Source organism: Pleurodeles waltl, chromosome 7 (genome assembly GCF_031143425.1).
Source record: "Pleurodeles waltl isolate 20211129_DDA chromosome 7, aPleWal1.hap1.20221129, whole genome shotgun sequence".
NCBI classification, from domain to species: domain Eukaryota; kingdom Metazoa; phylum Chordata; class Amphibia; order Caudata; family Salamandridae; genus Pleurodeles; species Pleurodeles waltl.
In genome coordinates, this window is record NC_090446.1 from 1,051,423,857 (window position 1) to 1,051,444,198 (window position 20,342).

At 43.4% G+C, this 20,342-nt stretch overlaps 1 protein-coding gene across 1 annotated transcript in view; it reads left to right on the forward strand.

The window, feature by feature from the left end:
* The window catches only part of SMURF2 (SMAD specific E3 ubiquitin protein ligase 2), a 708,378-nt gene that overhangs the window by 638,427 nt on the left and 49,609 nt on the right, over positions 1–20,342 (forward strand). The window contains exon 16 of the mRNA XM_069199920.1: positions 75–195. Coding sequence (XP_069056021.1) covers positions 75–195 — 121 coding nt within the window. The remainder of the gene's footprint in view (positions 1–74; positions 196–20,342) is intronic.

Below are 20,342 nucleotides of genomic sequence, written 5' to 3' on the forward strand. Positions count from 1 at the left end.
CAGTAATTGTCGTTTTTGGAATTAAAGCATGTATACATTTTCCTATGTTACTAAATTAAATTAAATTATTATAGGCTTTATGTTAACTGGAGGTTTTTACGAGGGATTGAGGCACAGTTTTTGGCTCTCCAGAAGGGGTTTAATGAAGTAATCCCGCAACATCTGCTTAAGACGTTTGACGAGAAGGAATTGGAGGTCAGTTGGTTAATGTTAACTCTTCAAATGTATCTAAGAAACGAAATCCAAAGAAAGTGTTAAAATGCAACCCATAAATGGAGGCCTATTTTTTTTATCTTGCAGTAAAATATTATTCTAGCTCAAATCATTGTCTAGAGTTACATAATTTTTCAGTAAATGTACTGCTGAAAATACATTATACACTTTTATAGCTATAGCGGTTTGCTACCATATTTCAAGTCATATAGTCTCCTGCTCCAAAGAAGGCCAGTTAATTTTGTTTTGCAGGTGGATTCAGTAGCATAGTCTTGAGATACGCCAAAACTACTAGACACGTGCTTACCAAGGACATGTAAGGGCTTGGGGCTTTTCTTCTCTCTCATTTTCCTGCTTTTTATTTGTGTTCCAGCTTGTCACTCCTGTGTTTGTCCCTCACATGGGCCAGTGTCTTGTAAAAATCTACTTGAGTGGCTGGCTTCACTGATTACACCGCTTGCCTTTTAAGTAATAATTCTATCTTTTGTGTTAAGCAATCCATTTTAGTGCATATATTTTCATGCCAGCTCCCTCATGTATGCCTCTTCTTCTGCACTTCGTATTGCTCTCAGTTGTCTGACTGCTTCTTCCTCTTGCCCTATCCTGTGCTGCTTCCACATTGCTTTGCCGGTGCTAGCCGTGTTGCTTTCGCCTATCCCTTGATCTCCCGCTTCCCCCAAAAAATTTCTCTCTCTCCCGGAACACATCATCCAGGAATGTGCAGCATCAGCAGTTCAAATAAAAAAATACTTTAAAATAGCGCAATGTCTTTCCCAGCAGTACATCGTATCAGAAGGCTCGGACATCAACACCTGACGCAGCAATGAGGAGGGACAGATATCTGTCTCCCATTGGAAGACTCCCAACACCAAGCTGGAATCACCCACAGGCCTGAAAATGAAGACTACGCCACGGGTCATGAGTACTGTGGTCACTCTAGCTCCTGCATACAAAGCACAGTTGCAAGACTTGTCAGAGTGATGCCGTAGGGTGGATCAGCCCACTGCTTAACATAGATCTTGGTGCTCTGCAACCAAGTGGTTCTGGTTGACACAAAGAATGAGAGGCCCTTATTGCGTATCTAGCCAAAAGAACAGGCAAGGCACTGAAGTCCCAGACCTCCGTATGTCATACCCCATTGATGGCACTGAAACCATTGGCATTTTAGCCACCAGTGCTAAAGCCATTGGCACCGAATTAACAGACAGCAAAGAGTTGATCCAAAAGCCCACCCAAAGAGAGTTTGGCACTGAAACCAAAGCCAGCCCTGAAACATCAAGCTGCAGTGGAAGAAGAGTACAATCCTTGAAAAGCTTCATTCGATCCTGGACAAAAGGCAGTGGACATTTACCCCAAAGTCTGGGAACCTCACTGTCCATAAGAAGAGGCCGTTAGAGTTTGAAGAACCTTTGACGCTTCCACCACCAAAACAGCTTATGGTCAACAAAGGCACCAGTCCACCACCACTCACACTACCACAGGACTCACGAACACATTCACTTCCAGTGCAGTCTCCTACGTATTTATCTCCTGGGAATGTAGATCCCTTTTACCCTTGTGGATGATTTGGAAGGCCTTCTGATATCCACAGAGTTCTGGTAATTCTTGGGAGGACTGTAATGTCAACCCACAGCATGACCCAGATTGAGTCCATACCGATTAGGCCATCCCTTCCAGACAACACCACAAATTACCACAGTGTCATACAAAGAGCTGCAGCATATCATAAAGTAGATGGCACCCCTGGAGAGGAGGACTTTTTAGTAGCAACATTATCCAGAATGGAGAGGACTGTACAGTGTCTCCCTTTGATAAAGCTAATGTTAAAACCATCAACAGAGATTTTCAAGGACCTAGGGTGCTCACTCCTAAGGTACAGAGTGTAGTATAAGGGATCACCCCAAAGACAGCAGCAGGCTTATTAACAGGGAGGTAAAAACTTTGGCAGAGGTTCATTTAGAGGCAATGGGAGCAGAGGGAAAGGTAGAGGTATGCCAGCAACCTCCGCCATCAAAGACTCCTCTTATGTTCCCCCCCAAACCACACCTCTCAGTGGAAGAGTTCTGAGGTTCCACACACATCGGGCAGACATCACCACTGACTAATTGGTGCTTTCAATAGTAGAACATGGTTATTGTTTAGAGCGCCTATCAACCCCACCAAACATTTCCTCACACAGACACATCCTCATCTTGTAACATGTACATCTTCTGAAGGAAGAGATAAGGGCTCTTTCTACATAATGGGCCATTGAGCCAATCCTAAAACACCATCCACGCAAATAAGTGTACTCTCTAGATTTTTTTTATTCCCCCCCCCAAAAAAAACAGGACTTTCCGGCCTATATTAGACCTCAAACTTCTCAACCGTCAAAAACTGTCAGAACATCTTCATATGGTAACCCTTCAAGATATAATAGCTCTTCTGCAAGAAGGTGAGTTTGACAGCCCTGGACCGCAAAGATGCATAATTCTGCATTCCCGTCCATCAGTCATACAGGAAGTACTTGAGGTTTGTGAAAAGTGGAAGACATTATCAATTCAAAGTACTGCCATTTGGAGTCACAACAGCTCCAAGGGTGTTAAAAAAAATTCTTGTAGTACTAGCAGCTTAACTTAAGGACACTGGTGATCCATGCCTTTCCCTGTTTGGATGATTGGCTGATAGAGTGCAGTTAGAGCCAGATGTGTACAGGATACACAAGGCATCATCTCCCTGCTGCTGTTTATCCACAAGTTGTGATAAACAGTAAATGCCACAAAGTCACATCTGGAACCACTCAAGATTCAACACTATTTGGGTGGGAATCCTAGGTTAATCAGAGCCAAAGCTTAACCCTACCCTCAGAGGGTTCTCAGTCTCCAGAACCAACTGTTTTTCTGCTACATTGTTGCCTGCCAGTCAGAGCGGTAATGTGTCTCTTCGGCGTGATGTCCTAGTGCATATCCATTTTACCTCATGCCAGGATGAGCAAATGCCCCCCTACAAGAGTGCTTGCCATCTCAGTGATCACAAGCGGCAGGCAATCTGGAGGATCTAGTGTTGATTCAGCCCTCATTTTACGGTTCCCAGAAATGGAGGAACAGCAGCAAACTGCTGCTCCACCCACAAGTCCTTCAACAGTACTTCCAAATGTGGGGGATACCAAACATCTCTTTGCTACAGCAGAAAACACAAAATGCAGACACTTCGCCTCCAGGCTTCATCACCCACAGTCACAAGGCAATGCACCATGCTTGAATTGGTCAGGGATATTTGCTTACGCTTTTTTGCCTCTCACACTACTGACATATATGGTGAGGAAGCTCAGGGACACTCCTCTGACCCTAATTCTAGTAGCTCCCACATGGGCCTGACAGCCATGGTACACCACTCTACTCGAGTTAGGCCTAGCCTACACATCTGTACACCTTCACCTTTCAGCCATTGATGCATATCTACAAAACAGGTAACACCATTCACTGTTTAAAATCACTGTTGTCAAAGGTTTAAAAAGGATAATGCCTCTAAGAACTCCACTTGCTCCTGTTTGGAATCTTAACATAGTATTAACTAGGCTCATGGGTCTCCTCCTTTGAGCCCTTACACTCAGGTCCACTTCAGTACCTTTCATGGAAAGTAGCTTTCCTCTCAGCAGTTACTTCACTAAGGAGAGTAAGTGAGATACAAGTGCTTACTCTGCAGGAGCCATTCTTTCAACTACATCAGGACAGAGCTGTCCTAATACCCAACCCAAAGTCTTTACCTAAAGTTCTGTCATCCTTTCATCTCAATAAGACTATTGAGTTACCTGTTTTCTTTCCCATCCCACAGTCTGTAGTGGAAAGAGCACTTAACACTTTACATGTAAAGAGAACATTACATACAACATTGACTGAACTAAATGATTGAGGAAAACACAACAATTGTTTGCAGCTTTTTTTCAATCCAAGATAAGGTCACGCTATATCCAAATCAGGGATTGCTTGATTGCCTAGGTGGATAACCAGATGTATTCAAACCTGTTACAACAAAGCCAAGAGGACTTTGCCACCCACCACCGTTCCAAGCGCACATTCCACAAGAAAAAAGTGGCCTCCTTGTCTTTTTTTTTTTTTGGTAACATTCCTATTGCTGATATTTGCAAAGAAGCTACTTGGTCAACAACAACAAACAGTTACTAAACTTTACCATGGAGATGTCCTTGCATGTCAGACATGAGTAGAAAAAGCTGTACTAAAAATATTATTTGAAACATCTGCAACACCTAGTGACTAGCCACCAAATGACGAGAATTGCATAACAGTCTAGGCAGTGCATGTGTATCACATCAAAAAATAAGGGGATTCGGAGGATTGTGAGGTCCAGTGTATGTCCTCCAATAACAGTTACTAATAATGTGATACACTGTTCCTAGAGAGCAAGAAGAAAACAGGGAGAGTAATGGGGGATCCTATTATATAGGAGCAAGAGTCCTCACACACCCATCTGGGTGTCATGCTTCATCATTGGACCAGCTCCTCGCCAGACTGGCGCTGCAATGTCTGGCGGGCACCACCCTTTCGGGAGGCTCTTTGCCGGAGATCTTTTTTTTTATGATGCCACCCTTTCCCACAGGTAAGTGAGAGGGAGAGGGAGAAAGGAGAGAACGAAAAGAAATGGAAAGGTAAAATTGGCTCAATGACCCTTGCTAAGAACTAACTTTATTAATATAGGGTCAAGGCCAAGATTAAAACTGTAATCAGGAGGGTGGAGTCGAAGTAATGTTCGACCACTCTCAAACTGTATTGCACATGACGAGGTGGACAAAGAACTACAAGGCCCACCTCAACAATGGGTCGACATGTTTCGCGTCTATAAGGTCCAAAAGGATCCGACAACGCTTCTTCAGGACCTAGTAACAAAAATACAAAAAAAACGTGCTTCTCCTAAAATAAACTATAATGGCTCTTGCCTATATCAACTGACAATCAAAAGTAAGGGAGTATTACTGTCGTCAGTCACTTACATGAGTCCTTTATGACCCAGTATGTCATTCCTACTCGTCGCCCTAGAAATGTATAAAAATTACAACATAGGTTAATGCTCTAATCATTGTATCATGAATTACACTTGATTAAATGTAAGTTCGATATGTGTGGCACTCTGTGATCGTGATAAAAATTCGTACACCCGTGCCAGTGTGACAAACAAAATGTGCTTACCCTCCTACTCTAAGAAAGGGCTTCATGGGATCACGCGGACCGTGGTCCTGGTCCACAAGACACTATTTATCAAATAGAAAAACAAAAAATCACAGAACAAAAATGACAAAAAGAATTGAGAGTCACTAGAACATCCTGCACAACCCTAAAGTTGGTGCACATGAGTATCGTTGCCAACAGATATAGGCAAACAGACACACACGGAGAGTAGCCCCGCATTTACGGATACTCGATCGTTATTCTGTATTGAGTGTATTGGTTAAAACAGATGGAAACAAACTGGAGGACAATTATCATCAAACATCCATGATATAAAACTATTGATAATAGTTAAGGTCCTATGATAATCAAATGTAGGAACCACCTCGTTATAGATGACCAAAAATGGCTTAATGGTAAATTCATTATCTAATGCAATCGTGGAGGGTGACCTAAGTTGCCTCCGTATTAATAGGTCACAGTCAAAGTACAATGGTCAAAAAGTGAGAAGCGGCCTCAGGGTAATAGTAATCGTGAGTCTAATGCAATCACAAGAGGTGACCTAAGTTGCCTCGTTATTAGTAGGTCACAGTCAGAGTACGCTAGTCCAAAACAGTTAATATTCGCGAGTCAATAGCCCCATTAAATGCTAAAACGCACTAGAAAACATGGGCATTTAGAGCACTTACTTCAGTGGAACAGTAGACGGCACTTCCACCTACCCCTGGGTCGCGCTCCCGGAATGACGGGGAAGACGCGGTAGCGGGGAGAGTAAATGGAGCGAAAACCGGAAGTCGGCTACTTTGCGCGTTGTGAAGCAACGGAAGCCCGTCTCGTCACGGGCGCTCAGCATCAGAGGCACGCGAGCACAGGGCTCTATTGGTAAAGCCAGGAGAAAAACGTGGCGGCCATGATGAAACATCTACATTTGTGCTCGGGCCAAATAAAGAAAAAGACAAAGACATGCCCTGTGAAAAGTAAATAAACAAAGATCTGTCTACTTGATACAATGGAGTCAAAGTTAGCAGGTCCTGTCCTGTATCTTGGAAATTTCGATGTATCTATTGATAGTGTAGCGTCATCAGCAAAGGTAGGATTAAGTATACTCCTACCATTATAACGTAAAAATAGGGTCATGTCACAGGGGCACGCTGGATATCAAACGAAAGTGGATAGATGTCCAGGGCATTTATATAGGGGATGAGAAACGTATTTCTATAGGGAGTAAAAGACCACGTGTGTGAAAACTATAGCCATGTAAGTGAAACAACTGCCGTATTGGTTTCTCAGTAGTTCTTAAATCAAGGGGAAAAGTTAATCCATGGGATATCATCATTTAAACCATTACGGTGGGTCCCAAGCTTGAATACCCACCGTTGTTCTAGCTCAAAGAGAGACCCAGCGTCTTTCTGTGGGCATGTCTGTAGTACAATCCACCACATGTCATCCGGGCTGTGCTGTACTTCGATGTAGTGAATACTTAGTTTGGTCGAAGTGCGTCCACACCGAATATTGCTGCGGTGTTCATTGATTCTTAGTTTAACTGCTCTTGTGGTCATCCCTACATATTGCAGACCACATGGGCATGTTATCAAATACATGCAGTTTCGGGTATTACAATTAGTATGTCTAAGTAATCGTCAATGCCCAATAGGGACAAGTTCCAATGAGTCAGTTCGTTTAGTTAAAGAACACACGTTGCAATTCCCACAAGGGAAATGTCCCGTCACTGGTGGTAGTTCCCAAAGGGTGCCTTGTCTGCTAGGTGTCTCACGGGGTCTCGGTCTAGTGTGAATCAGTATATCTCTCAAGTTGGTAGTCCTTCTAAAGGCAAACAATGGTTTAGGGATGCTCTCACCCCAGCTAAGGAGGATCTCCCAACTCTTATTGATGATTTTCTTGACTGTATTAGACAGTGGTGTAAAGGTAGTGACACAAGTTAGTTTATTCTCTCCACGTCTAGGTGCCACTTGTAGTAGTAGCTCCCTATCACTATATTTAGCACGTTTGTAGGCAACGTTAACCACTCTTGCAGGATAGTGACGATCATATAGTTTGTGTTTCAATTCTGTAGCTTGTATGTCAAAAGAGCGAGTATTACTACAGTTACGGCGTAACCGTAAGAATTGGCCAAATGGTAGGTTATCTCTCAATGCTTTTGGGTGATAACTGTCGTAAAGTAGTAAACTATTTCGGTCTGTCGTTTTGTGATGTGTGCTCGTTGTTAGTATGCCTCTGTCAATACTAATGACCAAATCTAGGAAAGTAATCTTGGTGGTGGAAACCGAGGAGGTGAAGTTCAAATACGGGTCAAGAGTGTTAACCCATGTCGTGAAGTCCGTCACTTCCTCAATGGGACCTTGCCAGATTACTAAAATGTCGTCAATGTATCCACGCCATAATTTAATATTGTAACAATATGGGTTAGAGGTGGGTAGTATGAATCGTTTCTCGAAATCATACATGTAGAGACATGCTAAGCTCGGAGCAAAAGTGCTACCCATTGATGTAACTCGCGTCTGATGGAACAATGAGTCTTCAAACTGAAAGAAATTTTCTTTCTTTGCTAAGCTAGCACAATGCATAATGAAATGCACCGGACTCGTCAACTTCAGAGTGGTCATTAGAAGAGCTGATTCTATTACTGACAAGGTGGCTTGTTGTGGGATGTTAGTGTATAATGCTTCAACATCCATGGTGATTAATGCCTGGACGTCACCTTCAGAATTGATGGATTCTATAAGGTTGAGGACATCTTTAGTGTCCCGTAGATATGTAGAGGACTGTTGTACAAGGGGTTGCAAAAAGTGGTCGCAAAATGTGGACAACGGCTCAAGGATGGACCCTATCCCTGACACAATTGGGCGGCCCTGAGATGGAATTTTCCCTTTGTGAATTTTGGGCAAGCAGTAAAATGTGTATCTACATCTATACACGCTATGAATGGCTTGTTACTTTCCTTTTATGCATCTTTTTGTCACATGTAGTGCTGTAGATTCACATGCACCTGCCCTCCTCCATGGAAGCCATTGGTTGTTCTAGATCAGGGATACTCAAAGTACGGCCCGCGGGCCTCATGCGGCCCCTCTGACATTTACATGCGGCCCCTTGGGCACAGGAGCACTGCGCAGCTGTTTGCTTGACTCCGCACTAACAAAAATATTAAATACACAGAATAAATCATTTATTTATCATTTATTTCAAACTGAATTGGTGTTAAAGAAAGGATGTAACTAGGGACTCTTGCACTTAACTTTAGAAACGCCTTCATTTTTAAAGACATCTTGCAGCATAAGTGTAAAACTAATACAGTCGCTTCAAAATAAAAAAAGTGTATTTAGTTAACATGCAGAACCTTTTCGTCTTAGTACAATTTATTTTATCAGTGCATTGACATGTATTCATTTAAAAGTTATAGTTTTCAAACATACATTTGGAAACAAATTTGGAAACATTAAGTTCGATGGCATCTGTTGCTGTAGATACACATGTTGTGCATAGCCCGCCATCTGGTGTTGGGTGGGAGTGTTACAAGTTGTTTTTCTTCGAAGAAGTCTTTCGAGTCACGGGACCGAGGGACTCCTCCTCCTTGTCTCCATTGCGCATGGGCGTCGACTCCATCTTCGATTGTTTTCTTTCCGCCATCGGGTTCGGACGTGTTCCTTTCGCTCCGGGTTTCGGAACGGAAAGTTAGCTAAATATCGGAAAAATTACGTCGGTATTGTTGCGTTCGGGATCGGCTTAGATAGAATCGACACCGAATCGAAGAGTGAAGAGCTCCGGTACCCTTTGGGGTAGTTTTCGATCTCCCGTCGGGGCCTGGTCGGCCCGACCGCGTGTAAAACAACGCTGATGGAACGGACCCCGTTCCGTTTCTGTCCTAAATGCCACAACAAATACCCGTATACAGACCAACATTTGGTCTGTAACCTGTGCCTGTCGCCTGAGCACAGTGAAGAGACTTGCGAGGCCTGTCGTGCGTTCCGGTCCCGAAAAACACTCCGTGACCGTCGAGCCAGAAGACTGCAGATGGCGTCCACGCCGACAGCTCACCGAGAGTTCGAGGAACAAGAGGAAGAAGAAACCTTCTCGATCCATGAATCGGACTCCGAGGAATTCGACGACCAAAAAACTGTGAGTAAGACGTCGAAGCCAGCACACAAGAAAAGTGACAAGGCCCAGGGGACGCCACTGCCACCAGGCCATGGCTCGACCCATAAATTCGGTGACTGACCATCGGCACCGAAAAAGGCCGAAATAGTGCCGAGATCGTCCGACTCCGGTCGAGACACCGGCACGCAGCCTTCTCGGGACCGAGAAAGTGCTGCTGAAAAACATCGACGCCGAGATAGCGGAGCCGAAACTGCTTGACGCAGAGACAGCGGCACCGAGGAAGATCGACGCCGAGAGGGTTCGACTCCGAAAAAGAAGAAGGTCACCTCGGAGCCGAAAAAGAGTACAGACAGGGTTTCGGTGCCAAAACGACCCGCAACCGACCCAACTACCGGTTCCTATACAGAGGCGCAATCACTGTCCTCTCAGATGCGAAAGCATAGATTTGAGGAAGAGTTGCAATCCACCGAAGTGGACCACACTCAGAAACGTATTTTTATACAGGAAGGAACAGGGAAAATAAGCACCCTTCCCCCTATTAGGAGAAAAAGGAGACTGGAGTTTCAGTCAGACCAAGCACCACAAACAAAAATGGTGAAAAAGGTAACTCCGCCACCCTCTCCGCCACCTGTAACTAACGTTTCACCGGCACAAACTCCATCACATTCCCCGGCTCACACCACCATGAGCCAAGGTGACCAGGACCAAGACGCTTGGGACTTATACGACGCCCCAGTGTCGGATAACAGTCCAGAGGCGTATCCTACAAAGCCCTCACCACCGGAAGATAGCACAGCATACTCACAAGTGGTGGCTAGAGCAGCAGAGTTCCACAACGTGTCCCTACACTCGGAACCAGTCGAGGATGACTTCTTATTCAACACCCTCTCCTCCACCCATAGCTCCTACCAAAGCCTGCCTATGCTCCCAGGAATGCTTCGGCACGCAAAGGAAATCTTCAAGGAGCCGGTCAAGAGTAGAGCAATAACACCAAGGGTGGAAAAGAAATCTAAAGCACCTCCCACAGACCCTGTTTTCATCACCTCACAGCTGCCACCAGATTCCGTCGTAGTAGGAGCAGCTCGCAAGAGAGCCAACTCCCACACATCTAGGGATGCACCACCCCCAGATAAAGAGAGCCGCAAGTTCGATGCAGCCGGAAAGAGTCGCAGTACAAGCTGCAAACCAGTGGCGCATCGCTAACTCTCAAGCACTACTTGCGCGCTATGACAGAGCCCATTGGGACGAGATGCAACACCTCATTGAGCATCTACCCAAAGAGCTACAAAAAAGGGCGAAACAGGTGGTTGAGGAAGGACAGAACATATCTAATAATCAGATACGCTCCTCTATGGATGCAGCAGACACAGCTGCAAGAACAATTAACACATCTGTGACTATAAGAAGGCACGCATGGCTACGAACGTCTGGTTTTAAACCAGAGATACAGCAGGCAGTGCTCAATATGCCATTCAATGAGAAACAACTGTTCGGACCAGAAGTGGACACGGCAATTGAGAAACTCAAAAAGGACACTAACACTGCTAAAGCCATGGGCGCACTCTACTCCCCGCAGAGCAGAGGCACTTACAGCACCTTCCGCAAAACAACCTTTAGAGGGGGGTTTCGGGGTCAGGCCACACAAGCCAGCACCTCACAGGCAACACCGTCCAGCTACCAGGGACAGTACCAAAGGGGAGGCTTTCGGGGCCAATACAGAGGACAATTCCCTAGGAATAGGGGAAAATTTCAAAGCCCCAAAACCCCTACAACCAAACAGTGACTCACATGTCACTCATCCCCTCCACACAACACCAGTGGGGGGAAGAATAGGTCAGTATTACCAAGCATGGGAGGAAATAACTACAGACACTTGGGTCTTAGCAATTATCCAACATGGTTATTGCATAGAATTTCTACAAATCCCTCCAAACATACCACCAAAAGCACAGAATTTATCAAAACAACATTCAGACCTTCTGGAAATAGAAGTTCAAGCATTATTGCAAAAGAACGCAATAGAACTAGTACCAAAGACACAAATAAACACAGGAGTTTATTCACTGTACTTCCTAATACCAAAAAAGGACAAAACACTGAGACCGATCCTAGACCTCAGAACACTAAACACCTACATCAAATCAGAACACTTTCACATGGTCACGCTACAAGAAGTGTTACCATTGCTAAAACAACAGGACTACATGACAACCTTAGATCTCAAAGACGCGTATTTCCACATACCAATACATCAGTCGCACAGGAAATACCTCAGGTTTGTATTCAAAGGAATACATTACCAATTCAAAGTATTGTCGTTTGGTTTAACAACCGCACCAAGAGTCTTTACAAAATGTCTAGCAGTAGTGGCTGCACACATCAGAAGGCAGCAAATACACGTATTCCCGTATCTAGACGACTGGCTAATCAAGACCAACTCACTGACAAGGTGCTCACACCACACAAATCAGGTCATACAAAACCTCTACAAACTCGGTTTCACCATCAACTATGCAAAATCACACATTCTGCCGTGCAAAGTACAACAATACCTAGGAGCCATAATAGACACAACAAAGGGGTTAGCCACTCCAAGTCCACAAAGAATTCAAAATTTCAACAAAATCATACAACGCATGTATCCAACACAAAGAATACAGGCAAAAATGATATTACAACTCCTAGGCATGATGTCCTCATGCATAGCCATTGTCCCGAACGCAAGACTGCACATGAGGCCCTTACAACAGTGCCTAGCATCACCATGGTCACAAGCACAGGGTCACCTTCTAGATCTGGTGTTGATAGACCGCCAAACATACCTCTCGCTTCTATGGTGGAACAGTATAAATTTAAACAAAGGGCGGCCTTTCCAAGACCCAGTGCCACAATACGTAATAACAACAGATGCTTCCATGACGGGGTGGGGAGCACACCTCGATCAACACAGCATACAAGGACAATGGGACGTACATCAAACAAAACTGCACATAAATCACCTAGAACTGCTAGCAGTTTTCCAAGCACTAACAGTATTCCAACCAATCATAACTCACAAATACATTCTTGTCAAAACAGACAACATGACAACAATGTATTATCTAAACAAACAGGGGGGGGACGCACTCAACGCAGCTGAGCCTTCTAGCACAAAAGATATGGCGATGGGCAATTCACAACCACATTCACCTAATAGCACAGTTTATTCCAGGGATCCAGAATCAACTTGCAGACAATCTCTCTCGAGATCACCAACAAGTCCACGAATGGGAAATTCACCCCCAAATTCTAAACACTTACTTCGAACTCTGGGGAACACCTCAAATAGACTTATTTGCAACAAAAGAGAACGCAAAATGCCAAAACTTCGCATCCAGATACCCACACAGGCAGTCCCAAGGCAATGCCCTATGGATAAACTGGTCAGGGATATTTGCATACGCTTTTCCCCCTCTCCCTCTCCTTCCATATCTAGTAAACAAATTGAGTCAAAACAAACTCAAACTCATACTGATTGCACCAACATGGGCAAGGCAACCCTGGTACACAACACTGCTAGACCTATCAGTAGTACCCCACATCAAATTGCCCAACTGGCCAGATCTGTTAACACAACACAAACAACAGATCAGGCATCCCGATCCAGCATCGCTGAATCTAGCAATCTGGCTCCTGAAATCCTAGAATTCGGACACTTAGACCTTACACAAGAATGTATGGAAGTCATAAAGCAAGCTAGAAGACCATCCACTAGGCACTGCTATGCAAGCAAATGGAAAAGGTTTGTTTGCTACTGCCATCATAATCAAATCCAACCATTACACGCATCTCCAAAGGATGTAGTGGGTTACTTGCTACACTTACAAAAATCAAACCTAGCTTTCTCTTCCATTAAAATACACCTTGCGGCAATATCTGCATACCTGCAGATTACCTATTCAACTTCACTATTTAGGATACCGGTCATTAAAGCATTTATGGAAGGCCTTAAAAGAATTATACCACCAAGGACACCACCCGTTCCTTCGTGGAACCTCAATGTTGTCTTAACAAGACTCATGGGTCCACCTTTTGAACCCATGCACTCTTGCGCAATACAGTTCCTAACCTGGAAAGTTGCATTTCTCATCGCCATCACATCTCTACGGAGAGTAAGCGAAATTCAAGCGTTTACAATACAAGAACCTTTTATCCAAATACACAAAAATAAGGTAGTCCTAAGGACCAATCCTAAATTTTTACCAAAGGTTATTTCACCGTTCCACCTAAATCAAACTGTAGAACTACCAGTGTTCTTCCCACAGCCAGATTCCGTAGCTGAGAGGGCACTACATACATTAGATGTCAAAAGAGCACTAATGTACTACATTGACAGAACAAAAAACATCAGAAAGACTAAACAACTATTTATTGCATTCCAAAAACCTCATGCAGGAAACCCAATATCAAAACAAGGTATAGCCAGATGGATAGTTAAGTACATCCAAATCTGCTACCTTAAAGCAAAAAGACAGCTGCCCATTACACCAAGGGCACACTCAACCAGAAAGAAAGGCGCTACCATGGCCTTTCTAGGAAATATTCCAATGCACGAAATATGTAAGGCAGCCACATGGTCTACGCCTCACACGTTCACCAAGCACTACTGTGTAGACGTGCTATCCGCACAACAAGCCACAGTGGGTCAAGCCGTCTTAAGAACCTTATTTCAAAATACTTCCACTCCTACAGGCTGAGCCACCGCTTTTGGGGAGATAACTGCTTACTAGTCTATGCACAACATGTGTATCTACAGCGACAGATGCCATCGAACTGAAAATGTCACTTACCCAGTGTACATCTGTTCGTGGCATCAGTCGCTGAAGATTCACATGTGCCCACCCGCCTCCCCGGGAGCCTGTAGCCGTTCGGAAGTTAGCTTAAGCTTTGTACATTTGTAAATATATTATTTAAACCTTAAATAGGTACATACTTATTCACTCCATTGCATGGGCACTATTACTACAACACAACTCCTACCTCACCCTCTGCGGGGAAAACAATTGAAGATGGAGTCGACGCCCATGCGCAATGGAGACCAGGAGGAGGAGTCCCTCGGTCCCGTGACTCAAAAGACTTCTTCGAAGAAAAACAACTTGTAACACTCCGACCCAACACCAGATGGCGGGCTATGCACAACATGTGAATCTTCAGCGACTGATGCCACGAACAGATGTACACTGGGTAAGTGACATTTTCATTATTTCCCTTACCCTGAGAACACCACCAATAGTAAATTAAAGAGGCAAGTCACTTGGTATGTGCACTATATGGGTGGCCTGGGTTCCTATCATACATGAATCATGTATTTCGAGGTCATCTTAAATGTGATAATGCAGAAAAAGGAGGGAAAGTGACACTAAACAATTGCCTAGGATCACACAATTTGGAAAAGTGGGTAAGCCGGGATTAATTCCAGGTTTTCTGGTTTCCTATTGTTTATTTCAGCCACTAGATGTATATCCTTTGCTTCCCCTACACCTACCTTGCCATCAATCCCCCTAGCCACCCCACCTGACCGCCACTACCCTGGCATCAATGCAGCCCCCAGGCACGTCACAGACAAAACTGGGAAAAAGGTTTGCGAGTACCCATGTTCTAGATGATACTCCACAAATTCACTTAATTTTCTTTCATATTGCAAGGTCATCACTATAGACTATTTCAGGCTCCACTACTGCACCCAATGTGTCAAAACCAATCTGAAGATGGAGCCAATGACCATGCCCATTACCTTGAAGAGGAGGAGTCTTTGGATCTTGTGACTCGAAAGACTTCTTTAAGAAAAACAAGTTGTAAACGTCCAAACCCAACACTAGATGGGAGGAGTATGCAGAGCATGTGAATCTACATCACTACATGCGAGGGATAGATGCTTACAAGGTAAGTAACATAAGCCTTTTATTACATGTTTCTGTTAAGGTCAGTTTGTACATGTTTGCCAACATATACACACTGTCTTAAGGCCATGGCACTTCCTTAGTTTTTTTTAGTTTTACACTTTTAATGCCTACTACACATGTGTACAAAACAAAAGCATTGCAGGCTTGCCAAAGCAGACAAATTGTTGTTAATGCATGTGCAACTGAAAGTTCTAAATTCAGCCTACTCCATTTTCTCCCCATTCTTCCTGAAGCATTCCTTGAACTTCTGGCCATTTTATTCTACACATTTGGCAGGTGTCCTCCTTGAACCCTGCTTTCCTTTTCTTCCAGACAATTCAGCTACAAAGACCTGTTTTTTTTAGGTTTTGTTTGCAGTCAGCTTTTAGCAGCGGCTCCTTCATTAGGGCGGAGGAAAAAACACACACAGACAACCCCCCCATCCCTCCCCCCGCCCGCCAGCAGAAGCTGCAACGCTTTCACCACGAGAAAAAAAAAATAGGTTTATTATTCCTTTGTGGTGAAAAGGGTGGGGCATAGGGGATGACAGTCTCGGAGAGGAGTGGAGTGCACAGAGCACTCCCCTCAGAGCACATGTGTGTTTGGCCGACCAAACACACATGCGTTGTATGCTCTCTCCAGCCGAGCAACACAGTTGCTGGGCTAGAAAGAGCCTACACAGACTCCCAGTCTGCCTGGGAGCGCCAAGCCATGGCTGCTTTGAGCAGCATCGGGATTGGCGCAGGGCAGGCTGGGATCCTGTTCCTGCAGCGACCATGAGGAAAAGAGGAGCAGCGCGTTGCGGCGGCAACGGATGAGATCTTTTTTTTTCTTCTTCTTTATTATTATTTATTTTTTATTAGTAAATGTCCTGCTCCTTTGTTTACAGTTGGCTCAGTCCACTCATTGCTTACCATTCATTGTCTTTGTTAATAACTTGCTTGCTTCTTATTCAATAACTTGCCTTCCCTCTTCTGTTTGGCCCTCTCCTGCAGCACAGCCTCTTTACCATCCTTTTGACTGGATGACTTGTATCCTTTCAACGCTCACATTTAAGGAACTATTTTTTTTCTTTCACCACTCCACTCCGTGTTTTGTAGGTCTCACCCTCGTGTGCTGCTTTTCTCCCCACCCCCCCAAACAACCTTTGGCTGTTTGTGTGCTGTGTTGCTCTCTTCATCCTGTGCTGCTCTCTTTTGTGCTTCTCCCACAAGCGCTCAGTATTGCTCTCTCCCTTGTGGTGCTTCTTTAACCCTCATCCCCCATGCAGCTTTACTTTTCTTTAATCTCACCCCTGTCTCCACAGTTTGCTTCACCAACCATCTCATCCATTCCTCTCAATAACGTTTTTTTGTGTTTTTTGTTTGGAGGGCCCAGCAGCTGCCATTTGCTGCCAGGCCACTCCAGAGTACAGAAAGCATTTTCCCCTAAACACATTTTATTTTGTTTATTTTTCAATTCAACTGATCCCTATCTTGAACCAGCAAATTAAAAAGAAAAAGAAAAAAAAAAAATGGTGTCCACATCATGACGCCTGTGCGGGCATACATCATCACACCTGTGTGCACCCCAGTGGAATGACAGTGCCTCCGTCATCTGTCTTTTTCTTTTTTTTCTTCCCTGTTACCGCACAGCATCAGCAGAAAGCATTTTGCTTTTTCTTATGCTGCACAGCATTGGTAAACAACATTTGCACAGCTAGCAGGTCCAATACGTGAGACCTTTTTGCTTTGCCAGTGCTTTTTTTATTGTATGTTACTGCCAGTAAAAGTATATTGAATGTTAGCTTCTAATGTAGTTTTTTATTGTAAGTTTTCTTGTGTTTCATATGTATGTGTAATTAGTTGTTTGAATATACGTAAAATCCTTTGACATACATTGCATCAAACTAAAACTATGCAATAAAATAAAATACTTCTTAACACGGAGTACAGTAATTAGTTCAAGATCTAAAATGTTTTCAATTTGGGCACATTCTTAAGGTTTAAGATTTCTTGTTCTATTTACATTAAAAATCTATTTTTTGTTGCATCTAGTTTCTTAACATCACATACATAGTGTTGCCTTCACTGCTAATGCAATGATTTCTTTTTCCTGGAGATCCTTTAAGCCTTATAGGTTCTATCAGGATATTTTGATTTTGGTACCTATGTTGTAAGGTAGTAAATACTGCACATGTTCTTTGACTTGCAAGATACTCTGGTCCACCTTTACCTTTATGATGGGTTGCAAGGGGGAAGTACAAAACAGGTTCTCGAATAAAGAATAGTGCACCAAAGTTAATTTGTTTTGATCACTCTCCCACCTTGGATTTTCTTGTAGCAGATAAGGTATTTAATAAACCACTTAAAATGAAATACTTCATGAGGTTTTCTGTCTTGCAGTTATTTAGAATAAGCTTGCAGTGGTGGACACAGTAATACACTACTGTGGACATGACCAGTTTTCCGCCATTATCATAAAAACAATGAAGTACATATACCTCTCGCATATCTTAACTTGAATAGTTAGAAGCTTTGGTGGTGGAGCTGCACTCTTCCTTTGACAATTTTCTAAAATCCCCCCTCTCCAAAATTAAAATGGGATCATTGTCTCACTTCTTAAAAGGTAACACCCAGAAAAAGATACTCTTTCATCTGAAGGAACAGATAATAAAAGTAATCAACGGTTAAAATAAGCATCCTGGTTTGTAGCAGAGCTAATTCTCTCATTGGTTTTGCTGCCCAGCATATGACAGCTCAGCAACACGGTGTATCAATGCAGGTGGAAAAGGAATATGAGAACTTTCTCATTAAAAGATAACTAGCATGAAGCGGACAAATCCTTTCCTTCCAATGCCGAATGTGGCTTTAGAACCAGGGTAAATGATTTCCAAGAATCCTGGCTAAGCATTTGCTTGTCACTATGCATAGAGAGATAGTTTAGCACAACACTACAAAGATCCCTTGTATACTCATGTCCATGCCGATGTATATTTCATAGTTATGCATACAACATGCAAGTGCGCACTTAATCCAAGACCGAAAAAAATGTTGTACGCAACGAGCAGAAAACTGGCAACAGGAGCAGCTATGACTTTAGCACATCTCAAAAGTACTGGTTTTTATTGGGTTATGAATATTTAGGAAATATATATTTATGGTGAGAGGGAATAATGAAAATAATTGTACAGAAGGGCAAAGTGATCGTAAATATTTGTGTTAATACTTCCCCCAAAGTACAGACTCAAACAAGCATTTGCAGTGCATATCTCTCACATTTGCCCGAGTTAGAGCTATTGGCATTGAAAATTCATAACCAGACTTTTCTTGCCACATAAATTGGTCAACCCTGCATCATAATTTCATCTTTTTCTACCATATAATTCCAGTGGCCCTGCATATAACTAAAACACTTACATTTACCTTCTTCCTCTGTCTGCAACAAAAAATGAAGATGTTGCAATTTTGCATCCTAATTTAAATCTGCCATGCTAATTCCAATAGAATTTCCCTTTCACCACCCCACCATCAGCGTTCCTGGCTGGCTAACACAAGCCCCCCCCCTCCCAAAAAAAAAAGACACAAGATAGCCACAAAGGAGAAATAAACCAGAAGGGTCACCCAAACGTATCAAGAGTGTTCAAACAGTCATAGGGTAATAAGGATATTAAGTTGGCCTGAATGATGATCATAATTGTAATAAAGAGAGATTATTAAAACATACAATTATTATATAAACCTTTATCACAAATAAACTTTTGGCATTACACTTTAATGCTCAAAACAGTCCCTAAAGGGAACCATAACAAAAATATTATTTGTTAAAAAAACACATGGACTTGTAACCATATTGTTAGCCCCTAGGTGGCATAATCATATGGAAAAAAACAGGAGAAAGTAATGCAGTGTAACCATATACTTAGCCCGTAGAAGGCGTAATGCATTACACATTTTCAAGGCTAGCAGGCCTACTGCAATGATATTACAAGCAAGGCCCATAAAACATAACTTCTCCTAGCTGTAAAACAAATGTTCCACCCGTGAGAGAGATAAAAAGATAATGAATGGTGATAGGGGTTATTATTTTGGAGTCCCCACTAACATAGTGTGGGGACCCGGAGATGATGTAGACAGGGGGTTTCGAAAATGGTCCTATTGTCTTAGGACCACCACAGGCTGAGCTATGAGCAAAAATGTTTTGTCAAAGTAATGCCCTGCAAAGCATTATGGGGCAAGTTTTTGTGCCGCAACTATTATAGTATGTTGATTGTTATGCTTAGAAAAGCCCCTAGAGAACACCACAATAAAAACAGTCAGCCCTTAGAGAGCATAACCACATGAAAAAAGAATGAGAGAAAGTAATGCAGTGTAAACATACTTTCGATGGCATCTGTAGTTGTAAATACACAAGCTGTGCATAAGCTCGCCATCTAGTGTTGGGTTCGGAGTAGTACAATTGTTTTTGATCGAAGAAAGTTTTTGAGTCACGGGATCGAGTGACTCCTCTCGGTGATACTGCGCATGGGCATCGAGTCCGTTTGTTAGATTGTTTTTCTTCGCGGTCTGGTTCGGATGTGTGTTCCTCTCGCTACAAGTTCTCGGCTCCAGACAGTCTATAACGGGATTCTTGCCGTCTCTCTATTGTCGTCCACGTGGTGTCGAGGTATCCAACAATGCAGCCCTGATGGAACATACTCCATTTCGGTTCTGCTTTCGATGCCATTCCAAATTTCCACACAACGATCAACTTCAGGTGTGTAATTTGTGTCTTTCACCGGACCACAACGATCAGACCTGCAAAGCACACCGTTCTTTTCGATCAAATAAATCACTTAGGGACCAAAGGTCCCATTGGATGGAAATGGAGTCTCGACAAGCAGAAGATACACCGGACATCTTTGGAGAAGAGCATGTGCAAGAAGATGTAGAGCAAGAGGGGTCTTCTCCATCCA